The following is a 14,772-nucleotide window of genomic DNA, read 5'->3' as shown; positions in this document are numbered from 1 at the left end:
ACAACTATAGTTTATATAACACGACGTGAAAGTACAACTATCACAACTGTAGTTTATATAACACGACGTGTCAGTACAACTATCACAACTAAAGTTTATATAACACGACGTGTCAGTACAACTATCACAACTATAGTTTATATAGCACGACGTGTCAGTACAACTATCACAACTATAGTTTATATAACACGACGTCTAAGTACAACTATCACAACTGTAGTGTATATAACACGACGTGTCAGTACAACTATCACAACTATAGTTTATATAACACGACGTCTAAGTACAACTATCACAACTGTAGTTTATATAACACGACGTGTAAGTACAACTATCACAACTGTAGTTTATATAGCACGACGTGTAAGTACAACCATCACAACTGTAGTTTATATAACACGACGTGTCAGTACAACCATCACAACTATAGTTTATATAACACGACGTGTCAGTACAACTATCACAACTACAGTTTATATAACACGACGTGTAAGTACAACTATCACAACTGTAGTTTATATAACACGACGTGTCAGTACAACTATCACAACTATAGTTTATATAGCACGACGTGTAAGTACAACTATCACAACTATAGTTTATATAACACGACGTGTCAGTACAACTATCACAACTACAGTTTATATAACACGACGTGTCAGTACAACTATCACAACTGTAGTTTATATAACACGACGTGTCAGTACAACTATCACAACTATAGTTTATATAACACGACGTGTAAGTACAACTATCACAACTATAGTTTATATAGCACGACGTGTAAGTACAACTATCACAACTGTAGTTTATATAACACGACGTGTCAGTACAACTATCACAACTACAGTTTATATAACACGACGTGTCAGTACAACTATCACAACTACAGTTTATATAACACGACGTGTAAGTACAACTATCACAACTACAGTTTATATAACACGACGTGTCAGTACAACTATCACAACTATAGTTTATATAACACGACGTGTCAGTACAACTATCACAACTATAGTTTATATAACACGACATGTCAGTACAACTATAGTTTATATAGCACGACGTGTAAGTACAACTATCACAACTATAGTTTATATAACACGACGTGTCAGTACAACTATCACAACTACAGTTTATATAACACGACGTGTCAGTACAACTATCACAACTGTAGTTTATATAACACGACGTGTCAGTACAACCATCACAACTATAGTTTATATAACACGACGTGTAAGTACAACTATCACAACTACAGTTTATATAACACGTCGTGTCAGTACAACTATCACAACTACAGTTTATATAACACGACGTGTCAGTACAACTATCACAACTATAGTTTATATAACACGACGTGTAAGTACAACCATCACAACTACAGTTTATAAAACACGACGTGTCAGTACAACTATCACAACTATAGTTTATATAACACGACGTCTAAGTACAACTATCACAACTATAGTTTATATAACACGACGTGTCAGTACAACTATCACAACTACAGTTTATATAACACGACGTGTCAGTACAACTATCACAACTACAGTTTATATAACACGACGTGTCAGTACAACTATCACAACTATAGTTTATATAACACGACGTGTAGGTACAACTATCACAGCTATAGTTTATATAACACGACGTGTCAGTACAACTATCACAACTGTAGTTTATATAACACGACGTGTCAGTACAACTATCACAACTACAGTTTATATAACACGACGTGTAAGTACAACTATCACAACTGTAGTTTATATAACACGACGTGTAAGTACAACTATCACAACTATAGTTTATATTACACGACGTGTAAGTACAACTATCACAACTGTAGTTTATATAACACGACGTGTCAGTACAACTATCACAACTATAGTTTATATAACACGACGTGTAAGTACAACTAACACAACTATAGTTTATATAACACGACGTGTACGTACAACTATCACAACTTTAGTTGATATAACACGACGTGTAAGTACAACTATCACAACTATAGTTTATATAACACGACGTGTCAGTACAACTATCACAACTATAGTTTATATAACCCGACGTGTAAGTACAACCATCACAACTATAGTTTATATAACACGACGTGTAAGTACAACTATCACAACTATAGTTTATATAACACGACGTGTAAGTACAACTATCACAACTATAGTTTATATAACACGACGTGTAAGTACAACTATCACAACTGTAGTTTATATAACACGACGTGTAAGTACAACTATCACAACTACAGGTTATATAACACGACGTGTCAGTACAACCATCACAACTATAGTTTATATAACACGACGTCTAAGTACAACTATCACAACTATAGTTTATATAACACTACGTGTAAGTACAACCATCACAACTGTAGTTTATATAACACGACGTGTCAGTACAACTATCACAACTGTAGTTTATATAACACGACGTGTTAGTACAACTATCACAACTGTAGTTTATATAACACGACGTGTAAGTACAACTACAGTTTATATAACACGACGTGTAAGTACAACTATCACAACTGTAGTTTATATAACACGACGTGTAGGTACAACTATCACAACTACAGTTTATATAACACGACGTGTCAGTACAACTATCACAACTATAGTTTATATAACACGACGTGTAAGTACAACTATCACAACTGTAGTTTATATAACACGACGTGTAAGTACAACTATCACAACTATAGTTTATATAACACGACGTGTAAGTACAACTATCACAACTACAGTTTATATAGCACGACGTGTCAGTACAACTATCACAACTATAGTTTATATAACACGACGTGTACGTACAACTATCACAACTATAGTTTATATAACACGACGTGTAAGTACAACTATCACAACTACAGTTTATATAACACGACGTGTCAGCACAACTATCACAACTATAGTTTATATAACACGACGTGTCAGTACAACTATCACAACTATAGTTTATATAACACGACGTGTAAGTACAACTATCACAACTATAGTTTATATAACACGACGTGTAAGTACAACCATCACAACTATAGTTTATATAACACGACGTCTAAGTACAACTATCACAACTACAGGTTATATAACACGACGTGTCAGTACAACTATCACAACTATAGTTTATATAACACGACGTGTACGTACAACTATCACAACTGTAGTTTATATAACACGACGTCTAAGTACAACTATCACAACTACAGTTTATATAACACGACATGTAAGTACAACTATCACAACTACAGTTTATATAACACGACGTGTAAGTACAACTATCACAACTATAGTTAATATAACACGACGTGTCAGTACAACTATCACAACTATAGTTAATATAACACGACGTGTAAGTACAACTATCACAACTACAGTTTATATAGCACGACGTGTAAGTACAACTATCACAACTGTAGTTTATATAACACGACGTGTAAGTACAACTATCACAACTACAGTTTATATAGCACGACGTGTAAGTACAACTAGAGTTTATATAACACGACGTGTCAGTACAACTATCACAACTATAGTTTATATAACACGACGTGTAAGTACAACTATCACAACTACAGTTTATATAGCACGACGTGTAAGTACAACTAGAGTTTATATAACACGACGTGTCAGTACAACTATAGTTTATATAACACGACGTGTCAGTACAACTATCACAACTGTAGTTTATATAATACGACGTGTAAGTACAACTATCACAACTACAGTTTATATAACACGACGTGTAAGTACAACTATCACAACTATAGTTTATATAGCACGACGTGTCAGGACAACTATCACAACTGTAGTTTATATAACACGACGTGTAAGTACAACTATCACAACTATAGTTTATATAACGCGACGTGTAAGTACAACTATCACAACTGTAGTTTATATAACACGACGAGTAAGTACAACTATCACAGCTACAGTTTATATAACACGACGTGTAAGTACAACTAGAGTTTATATAACACGACGTGTACGTACAACTATCACAACTGTAGTTTATATAACACGACGTGTAAGTACAACTATCACAACTACAGTTAATATAACACTACGTGTAAGTACAGCTATCACAACTATAGTTTATATAACACGACGTGTCAGTACAATTATCACAACTATAGTTTATATAACACGACGTGTAAGTACAATTATCACAACTGTAGTTTATATAACACGACGTGTAAGTACAACTATCACAACTATAGTTTAGATAACACGACGTGTCAGTACAACTATCACAACAATAGTTTATATAACACGACCTGTAAGTACAACTATCACAACTATAGTTTATATAACACGACGTCTAAGTACAACTATCACAACTATAGTTTATATAACACGACGTGTAAGTACAACTAGAGTTTATATAACACGACGTGTCAGTACAACTATCACAACTATAGTTTATATAACACGAAGTGTAAGTAAAACTATCACAACTGTAGTTTATATAACACGACGTGTCAGTACAACTATCACAACTGTTGTTTATATAACACGACGTGTAAGTACAACTATCACAACTATAGTTTATATAACACGACGTCTAAGTACAACTATCACAACTATAGTTTATATAACACGACGTGTAAGTACAACTATCACAACTATAGTTTATATAACACGACGTGTCAGTACAACTATCACAAGTGTAAGTACAACTATCACAACTATAGTTTATATAACACGACGTGTAAGTACAACTATCACAACTATAGTTTATATAGCACGACGTGTAAGTACAACTATCACAACTATAGTTTATATAACACGACGTCTAAGTACAACCATCACAACTACAGTTTATATAACACGACGTGTCAGTACAACTATCACAACTATAGTTTATATAACACGACGTGTAAGTACAACTATCACAACTACAGTTTATATAACACGACGTGTCAGTACAACTATCACAGCTACAGTTTATATAACAGGACGTATAAGTACAACCATCACAGCTACAGTTTATATAACACGACGTATAAGTACAACCATCACAACTGTAGTTTACAGTGCGAGTGTATATGGAACGTCGTGTAAGCACACCTTATTCTGTTGTTAGTTTTAATAACAAGCTCCGAGTAGTCTACATGTAACATTAAAGTTATTTTTGTTCACTGGAATATATTTCTTTATTTCTTTGTATTCCTCCTCGGCTTCAGTAAAGTGGAAGCCGAATAGGACCACAGTTTAACACTCTTGTAATAGCCGCGGACTTGTGCACCTCCTAATATCTTTTGTCAGTTATTCGATAGTTAAAGACGAGAATGTAAGCATGATTGATGTTAAATATTTCCCTTCACGTACAATTATTTTGTCTTACGTTGTAACTGATTGATCTGTTCACACAATGTACAGATTTATCGCCCGTGTTAAAACTGATCACTACAGGAGAAAACAATACGACGGTATCAGGGGTGCTCTATAGGAATCAGATCCCAGCCAGATGTAAGGTCATTCACACTCCGTCATTTTAGTATGGGTGATGAAGGTATTTCAAAACCAGATTGATGTGCTTTAGTCTCAACAAAGAGCAAATAGCATAATACAAGTCCATCGAAACCTCCCGAACAATCCCTTGTGCTTCCATCTAAACCCCCGAATAGTCTATTCTGAATCACTTAAGATTACCCGAACAACCAATTCTGGATATATTCAAACGTTTCGAAAAGCCTATTCTAACTAAGCAATATACTCTACCTAAAACCGATTCCTGTTGATTCTGTAATGTCTAACGTTTCTAAATCCGCCACAATGTCGTCACGATCAAATTGATTATAACCATCTTCATCTGAGGACAATAATGCTACCTCGACGCCGCTTTTATTGTCTTACTGGTGGTGTGATAGGGTGTCGATTCTGAAGAGCTACCATAGTGCGAAGTCATTTCAATGTTTTACGCGATGGTTCCATCACATATAGTGAACTGTTCTATTGGTGGTGTCTTCGATCATTTCAGTACTTATACGGAACGTAATGACTATCAAACACGGACCCTACGCAGAGATATATGTTTGCTTACTTCTTAAACAAGAGGCACATAGGGCCTTATCGCTCACCTAGTAGGATTTGACCTAATGTTCATGTTTAGTTCGTTAATAGCTTTATTTGTTGCTGTCGAACAATGTTGTATATGGTAATGGATCTCAACTCATTTAAAGATAAACAAAAAAAAGAAGCCCAAACTCCCTAGGGATGTAAAAAGACCCCAGGGATTGTTTTTACATCATGATTATGCTTAAAGAAACTAAGTCCCTTTGGTTGGAGACAGATCCCTGGGCCTATTTTTATATCAGGGCTGTGTTTATCTATTAATGTCCAATATAACCAAGAAACTAAGTTCTCTAGGGTGGGAAAGACCTCAGGGTCGATTTTTGCAACAGGATTGCGTTTATCTCTTAATGCTCAATAATGCTGTGTATGGTTATAGGGTGGGGATCTTAATGGCTTCCACCGTAGTAATTTTGTATGATTTACACATGAGGACAAATATCAAAACCGTAGTCATTTTGTATGATTTACACATGAGGATAAATATCAAAACCGTAGTCATTTTGTATGATTTACAGCTGAGGATAAATATCCAAACCGTAGTCATTTTGTATGATTTACACATGAGGACAAATATCCAAACCGTAGTCATTTTGTACGATTTACACATGAGGACAAATATCCAAACCGTAGTCATTTTGTACGATTTACACATGAGGACAAATATCCAAACCGTAGTCATTTTGTACGATTTACACATGAGGACAAATATCCAAACCGTAGTCATTTTGTATGATTTACACATGAGGACAAATATCCAAACCGTAGTCATTTTGTACGATTTACACATGAGGACAAATATCCAAACCGTAGTCATTTTGTATGATTTACACATGATGACAAATATCCAAACCGTAGTCATTTTGTATGATTTACACATGATGACAAATATCCAAACCGTAGTCATTTTGTATGATTTACACATGATGACAAATATCCAAACCGTAGTCATTTTGTATGATTTACACATGATGACAAATATCCAAACCGTAGTCATTTTGTATGATTTACACATGATGACAAATATCCAAACCGTAGTCATTTTGTATGATTTACACATGAGGACAAATATCAAAACCGTAGTCATTTTGTACGATTTACACATGAGGATAAATATCAAAACCGTAGTCATTTTGTATGATTTACACATGAGGATAAATATCAAAACCGTAGTCATTTTGTATGATTTACACATGAGGATAAATATCAAAACCGTAGTCATTTTGTACGATTTACACATGAGGATAAATATCAAAACCGTAGTCATTTTGTATGATTTACACATGAGGATAAATATCAAAACCGTAGTCATTTTGTACGATTTACACATGAGGATAAATATCAAAACCGTAGTCATTTTGTACGATTTACACATGAGGATAAATATCAAAACCGTAGTCATTTTGTACGATTTACACATGAGGATAAATATCAAAACCGTAGTCATTTTGTATGATTTACACATGAGGATAAATATCAAAACCGTAGTCATTTTGTATGATTTACACATGAGGATAAATATCAAAACCGTAGTCATTTTGTACGATTTACACATGAGGATAAATATCCAAACCGTAGTCATTTTGTATGATTTACACATGAAGATAAATATCCAAACCGTAGTCATTTTGTATGATTTACACATGAAGATAAATATCCAAACCGTAGTCATTTTGTATGATTTACACATGAAGATAAATATCCAAACCGTAGTCATTTTGTATGATTTAGGGACAGCGTCATTAAAATAAATCAGTATATAAAGAGTTATACTACAGGTAAAAAGCTCCATGGCAACATTTCAATGTATCACTTGGCAACATTATGGACATAATGAGTGTCTACGTATATAATCCACAGTGTCAGAATAGATACTGGGGCAGGTAGTCCAAAGTTTACCACCTTCTGAAATAAAATATGTCCCAAGATGATAGAGTACGGCAAAGGTGACATGTTAACAAGGTATTTACTACACCATCAACACAACACAATGTCAGTCAAAGGTGAAAGGTTAACAAGGTATATACTACACACAATGTCAGTCAAAGGTGAAAGGTTAACAAGGTATTTACTACACCATCAACACAACACAATGTCAGTCAAAAGGTGAAAGGTTAACAAGGTATTTACTAAACCATCAACACAACACAATGTCAGTCAAAAGGTGAAAGGTTAACAAGGTATTTACTACACCATCAACACAATGTCAGTCAAAAGGTGAAAGGTTAACAAGGTATTTACTACATACAACGTCAGTCAGAAGGTGAAAGGTTAACAAGGTATTTACTACACACAATGTCAGTCAGAAGGTGAAAGGTTAACAAGGTATTTACTACACACAATGTCAGTCAGAAGGTGAAAGGTTAACAAGGTATTTACTACACACAATGTCAGTCAGAAGGTGAAAGGTTAACAAGGTATTTACTACACACAATGTCAGTCAGAAGGTGAAAGGTTAACAAGGTATTTACTACACACAATGTCAGTCAGAAGGTGAAAGGTTAACAAGGTATTTACTACACACAATGTCAGTCAGAGGGTGAAAGGTTAACAAGGTATTTACTACACACAATGTCAGTCAGAGGGTGAAAGGTTAACAAGGTATTTACTACACACAATGTCAGTCAGAAGGTGAAAGGTTAACAAGGTATTTACTACACCATCAACACAACACAATGTCAGTCAGAATGTGAAAGGTTAACAAGGTATTTACTACACACAATGTCAGTCAGAAGGTGAAAGGTTAACAAGGTATTTACTACACACAATGTCAGTCAGAAGGTGAAAGGTTAACAGGGTATTTACTATTTCCGTCATCACACCATCTTATATATTTTCCTGATATTTTTGTTTTTAGTGGATACACAGGTTAACACCTGTGATTATACATACGTCTGCATTGCAACACATATAATTATACATGTGTTAGCATGGTAACACTTGGTGACACCTGTAATTATACATTGGTACACATTGTAGTATATATGTACGGGTAGACTCGACGATATATGTCTGTTGTATAAGGTGATCCTAAACTTAGTACAGGATCGTCAGTAACATTACAGAATCGTCGGTAATATTACAGGATCGCCAGTAATAGTACAGGATCGTCAGTAATAGTACAGGATCGTCGGTAATATTACAGGATCGTCGGTAATATTACAGGAGCGTCAGTAATATTACAGGATCGTCGGTAATATTACAGGATCGTCGGTAATATTACAGGATCGTCGGTAATATTACAGGCGCTGATGACATTAATTTAGACTCCACGATATAATTATGTTTGTTGTATAAGGTAATCCTTAACTTAGTACAAGATCGTCAGTAATATTACAGGATCGTCAGTAATTTTAAATGATCCTAAACTTAACATGACCTTTTGAGCTTCAAATATAAGCCAATGAAAACTGGTCAATGACGTCATTAATCAACCAAAGACAAAGAGTCTTGTTCGAGCCTTCGGTTGCGTCTCCTAAGTATTTGCGACTCAGTTCAGCGCTTGATTTGAAATACATGTACGCAAAATTTAACAATTATAACTGCATTATGTTAATGGCAACGGTAATAAAAATATTGCTAATCCTCTGGACGTTACATTGAAAGAAGAACAGAAAACGATTAAACAATAATAAAAATATTATCTCGTCGACAGGACGGATTATGTTGCCAACTGGATTTCAAAAATCGTTACCGTACACGTTATAATTATACAGTATTCCCTTTCAAACTAATTTTTTCACGACGCTGTTGCCTTCACTGTCTATCTCTCGTACGATGAAGGAAAGTCCAAACGGACAGCAAAAGTTTGTTAAATTATCAATTTGTTGAGGTATCTTGGTGAGCCGGAGTGTTTGAAGCCATGTTGTTTACCGTTGCTATCGACCATCGGAATACCTCGGGAATGTTATGTAAGTATTTATACTTCCGAAGAATGAAACCACACCGACAATTTCATAGGCGGCGCGTTGATTGGCTGAGCTCAATGGTCATGCTGAGATGATCTCCTACGGGGCATCGTTAGATCTGCAGTGTATCGTAGAGTATCACAGAGGAGTGGAAATTATAAGTCTAATTTTAATTAGATTGACTTATTATAAAACTGTGACGCATTAATAAATGGCGTCGGCACGCTTGTTAATCGTAGTTACATAGAAGAGAAGAAGTGTTAATTAAAACTGATAACATCTTTCTATACAAATATTATTTATTACATTTTTACCAGTGAAATATCAAAAATTATTCATTCTATAAAAGTGATATTTTTCACTCGTGTGGCTAATATTTTGATATTTTTCACTCGTGCTGCGCACTCGTGAAAAATGTCAAAATATTAGCCCCACTCGTGAAATATATTTGGTATTACTGAAGACACTGTTAGATATCCTCTATGTATTGTATAATTTGTAACAAACATTGCTGTGGTAACATTGTATCTTCGTTATCAAATAAATATATAGAGGATATTAAATGGTTTCCCGTGAGTGCGAGTGAAAAATATCGAAATATTCTGTCATACGAGTGAAAAATATGTTATATTTAACGGGAAACCATTCAATTTTCTTTTTATTGCATTTCATATACTTAAAAACAAAATTGAAAACATCGAAAAATTAATAGTGTCAAAACGTGCGGGAATCAGTAATGACGTCATCTCTTTGTGACGTTACTCCACGTCAACTTGACAGCGCCATTTTGAAAGGACTGACCAGCGCAATTTAAGCGTTTTCTGTTGTTATCGGAGAATCTGTGCATGAAAAGCTAACGTCTAGTGAGTATTTTGTCAAAAACTAGACAGAATAGTTCAGAAATACAGCAAAATAACCAATTTATCTATCTCCGCTTCGAATGGAAAAATCAAAAGTTTCAACAAAGTGAATACAAAGGTTAGCTCTGACTGGTCATAAACGGAAAACATATATTTTCACTGCAAAACTTTTTTTCCACTGTTATATGTTTTTTTGTTTATACATATATATATATATTTGTGTGTTTCTCCTGTGCTTACTAAATTAAACGTTTGAAATATTTCACTGCATGCGTTGTGTGGCTCTAATGACGATTCCTTTTGTGTGCAAGACACATAGAAAATATAGATGTTTTATGTTAGACAATATGTATCAAGGTCGAACCATCAAGGTCGAACCTGATATACAACGTCAATCAAATGCCACACCTGTAAAGTTAGTTAGAAACACAAGCTACTTTTTTAAGATAACTCTGAAATAAAACTACATTGTGACATCAAAATTGAAAATCAGAAATGTGTCCACGCCATTCCAGCATGACCAAAGTACATTTATTGTAATGAAGCCTTTGGTTTGTTATTAACTTTCAGTATGAATTTTGTCTGCCAATCCAAAGTTTGTCAAATGATGAGCTGGCCCTGTATATCGCCGAAATTCAATGACTTTATTGGTTATTTCATTGATAGATCGATTTGACAGATATCAATTTGTAATAACGTAGCACTGTGAGAACGATTACAAAGGCTCCACTAATTAGATTATATATAATATATAGATAATAAACCGTTACCTTGACCGGAACACAGATGAGAACGAAGATGAGGTCGGCGGATGCCAGATTTACTAAGAAAACATTGGTGATACTGCGCATACGTGGGAATAAAGCGATAGCCACAATGACCAGGACATTTCCGACGAGACCAACGAGTCCGACGAACGAATAAAACACAACCGTTGGTATGAACTCATTGAGGGGGAGATGGTTCAGGGCTTCATTGTAATCATATTCATACGTATAGTTTCCGAAGTAATCGTCTCCGTAATACGAGGAGGACGCCACTGTGTTCACGTCCGTTTGGACGACCACACCGGAAGTCACACTTGGAGTGCTTGAATTCATCGCTATTTTGAATATGTACGCCAAGACTATGCTCAGAGAAGAAATCACGGATGTGCCCAACTGCAAGTTTTCGTGACAGTGCTGGTTGGAGTACTGGCACCTTCATTTATACCCTGTGTCGTCACAGCTTCAAGATCAATGTACAGTATATTCCTTATCTCCGGCATTGCTGTTCCTTTCGTTATCACACTGAAACATAGAACATATTTATTTTTTGGATACCATGACGAAACCAAACATCAACATTCCTAATATGTCGTGTGGTTAGTTGTCAAAACTTCAATAGCTACACTGTATGGGTAAGGGCCCACCCCTATAAAGTGACACTCCGTGTCAACATGAGCTGGTAGAGATCACTATCTTCAAATAATCTTGCACTCACCATAAACGTCTGCGGCAGCAAGTGTCTACAAATAACAGGATACTCTCCACGAAACAGACTGATAAAATATTTACATTTCAAAATATATCGGTATATAAACTAAAATATTACTCTGGGAAAATTCATTTCTGGAATAAAAAAATACATTACAAACGCGTCTTTGTTTTTATAGACTTTACATTCATACAGTTATGACCTCGGTTCCACAGCCGCATCAACACTTACTCTAAATGTGCATTTCATTTTAGTGTAAAGAGTTTTTATCAGATAACAACCTTATCATGATTCGCAGAGTTATTTAACAGCCAGAATTGTTAAGCAGTTTGAATATTGGGTCCCAAAGCGTGCATTACGTCTGTTTTTTCGACTGCTGCTGTCCAGGTTTTTTGTCAGAAGATAAAATATTAAAAGACTCGCTAATCGCTACGGTGGTCGGGTCAGGAGGTATGTGTCCCGGTGTAGATCGCTTCTAAGGCAATAACGGGTTGGGTTGTTATCGCCAGTCAGCCAATTTTATGTGGGAGATAATGGCGCTGCACACAAAGACTTCGTTTATTCCATTAATCTATCATAATTATGTCTAAGATGGTCTCGATTATTCAAATGCAATAATGTATGAGTTATTACTTTTTAATTATAAGACGAAGTGTCACTTTCTAACAACTCTCATTTCCCATGAAGACTTCCGTACAACAGACCTGTACCACTGACGCCGAGGTGCCAACATCATACGATATTACAGCTACAATCAAACGTCACTTAACATGTCCGATACAACAAACTCTGACTGTGATAGTCACACATGTTTACACGATGGCAGTATGTTGTTTGGTGGTTTAAACTATTAATATGTCAGTAACGTATTATACACACTAACACTTTTTATGTTTAGAAAATCAGATTTATAATTGAATTAAATATTTCTTATTAAGGTATTTTTTGTTAATATAACACAGATGTTCAAGTGCAGAAATCACGCGTGGCAGTAACGACAAATCAGATTTGACAATGCTGACTTTAGCTCCTGTGTACAGCACGTCACTCATAGATATCAGAACTGGCACATTTCCCCCATAGCTTTTTGGAGAATTTTCTTTGGCATATTATTTAGTTTTTGTCGTTCTCAAATTCTACAAATATAAGTTCGGATATATAAGTTCTTTCAGATCTTATAACGATTTGAATTAAATATTCACAAAGAAAAAGTCCTTTCTTCTGGCAAGCGAAACGCGCCAAAATGTTAAAAACGTTTTCCTTGTGTGTAAAACGAGGTTTTAATGAGAATGTCAAATGTCCAATTAGTCTGTATTCTAACACCCACATTATACCTGTAGTATCCAAAACACCGACCTTTAGTCAGTAGAAGTCTCCGAAAAATAGATGGCTGCAGGGAAACGTTTACATTTTCCAAAACACGATCATCTAACTGTACCTGTGTACTAATTACGGGGAACAGTCTGCTGGGATAGAGACGTTATAGATATCCGGCCGCCGTATCACACACAGCTCTCTCAAATACAGGGAATCAGCAAACAGTCCATTTACAACACACCAATTCTCCAATCGAATGTCGCTGAGAGCTCTCCGCCAAGTTGTCCAATAGGTACTCTCTCTCTGTTTACCAACGTTGTTGCTAGGTACTAATTCATCCTTTACTGGACATTTGATTCTGTGTGGGTATTTCTATACACGCTGTCTCGTTAGAATGTAAAGAAGACATATTGCCAATCTGGATTTTCTATACCTGGAGAACATGGCTTTGGGAATCGGAGACCAAACACTTCTGTGATTGGCTGACCGTGGTCACTTGTGCCAGCCCAGACCAACAAACAAGAAAATACTGGACTATGCATCAGAGACGTATTTCGGTTATTGAAATTCCTTGGAGAGTAGTTTTGGCGGTAGGGCGACTGACAGACTGTGATAATTAGCGTTAGACAGAGTAAGGATGGAGGTCCAATTAAGCGCCCTGCGATAGCCCTTGGGTACACAAAACAGTCACAAATCAACCAGCAGATTACTCGTGTAGGTAGTCCAAGCTGCTTACACATCTTACGGTTTATAAAAGCCCGAGTTCTCATATTGAGCTCTTCTTTCAAAAGAAAAATCGTTTTTGTAGATATCTAACTAAAATCATTCCACAAAATATTTTGATTTCATACTAAGGGTCAAAGTAGGTATTGAGAAAGACATGAGCAATTCTGGAATCGTGGGTATAGCTGACAAACCTTAACAAGGCAGGGCAAATATAACGATTTTGATTTTTTCCGGTTACAATTTCATTTATTTATTTTCACAAATTTCATTTATTTATTTTCACAAATTTCATATAATAGATACGAAATATTGATTTATGAAGCTGAATGACTCCATTACCCTTTGTCATTATTGAAGATGTCAAAAATAAAAAACATAGCTTAAAGACTT

The 14,772-nt window shown here is 35.3% G+C and overlaps 1 protein-coding gene across 3 annotated transcripts in view; it reads right to left on the bottom strand.

Moving 5' to 3' along the window:
- The window catches only part of LOC117325010 (allatostatin-A receptor-like), a 136,979-nt gene that overhangs the window by 77,933 nt on the left and 44,274 nt on the right, over positions 1-14,772 (bottom strand). Inside the window, exons 1-2 of one of the 3 annotated variants that reach the window (XM_033880882.1) lie at positions 13,696-14,016; positions 11,634-12,152 (exon numbers count right to left, since the gene is read on the bottom strand). In XM_033880882.1, coding sequence (XP_033736773.1) covers positions 11,634-11,963 — 330 coding nt within the window. In that variant the 5' untranslated portion in view covers positions 11,964-12,152; positions 13,696-14,016. Of the gene's footprint in view, positions 1-11,633; positions 12,153-13,695; positions 14,017-14,772 lie in introns of those variants that run through there. The other 2 variants (XM_033880883.1, XM_033880884.1) reach the window with 2 other exon arrangements.

Source organism: Pecten maximus, chromosome 4 (assembly GCF_902652985.1).
Source record: "Pecten maximus chromosome 4, xPecMax1.1, whole genome shotgun sequence".
In the NCBI taxonomy this organism is placed as follows: domain Eukaryota; kingdom Metazoa; phylum Mollusca; class Bivalvia; order Pectinida; family Pectinidae; genus Pecten; species Pecten maximus.
The sequence above is the reverse complement of the archived record's forward strand: the minus strand, read 5'-3'. Positions and strand labels throughout refer to the sequence as shown.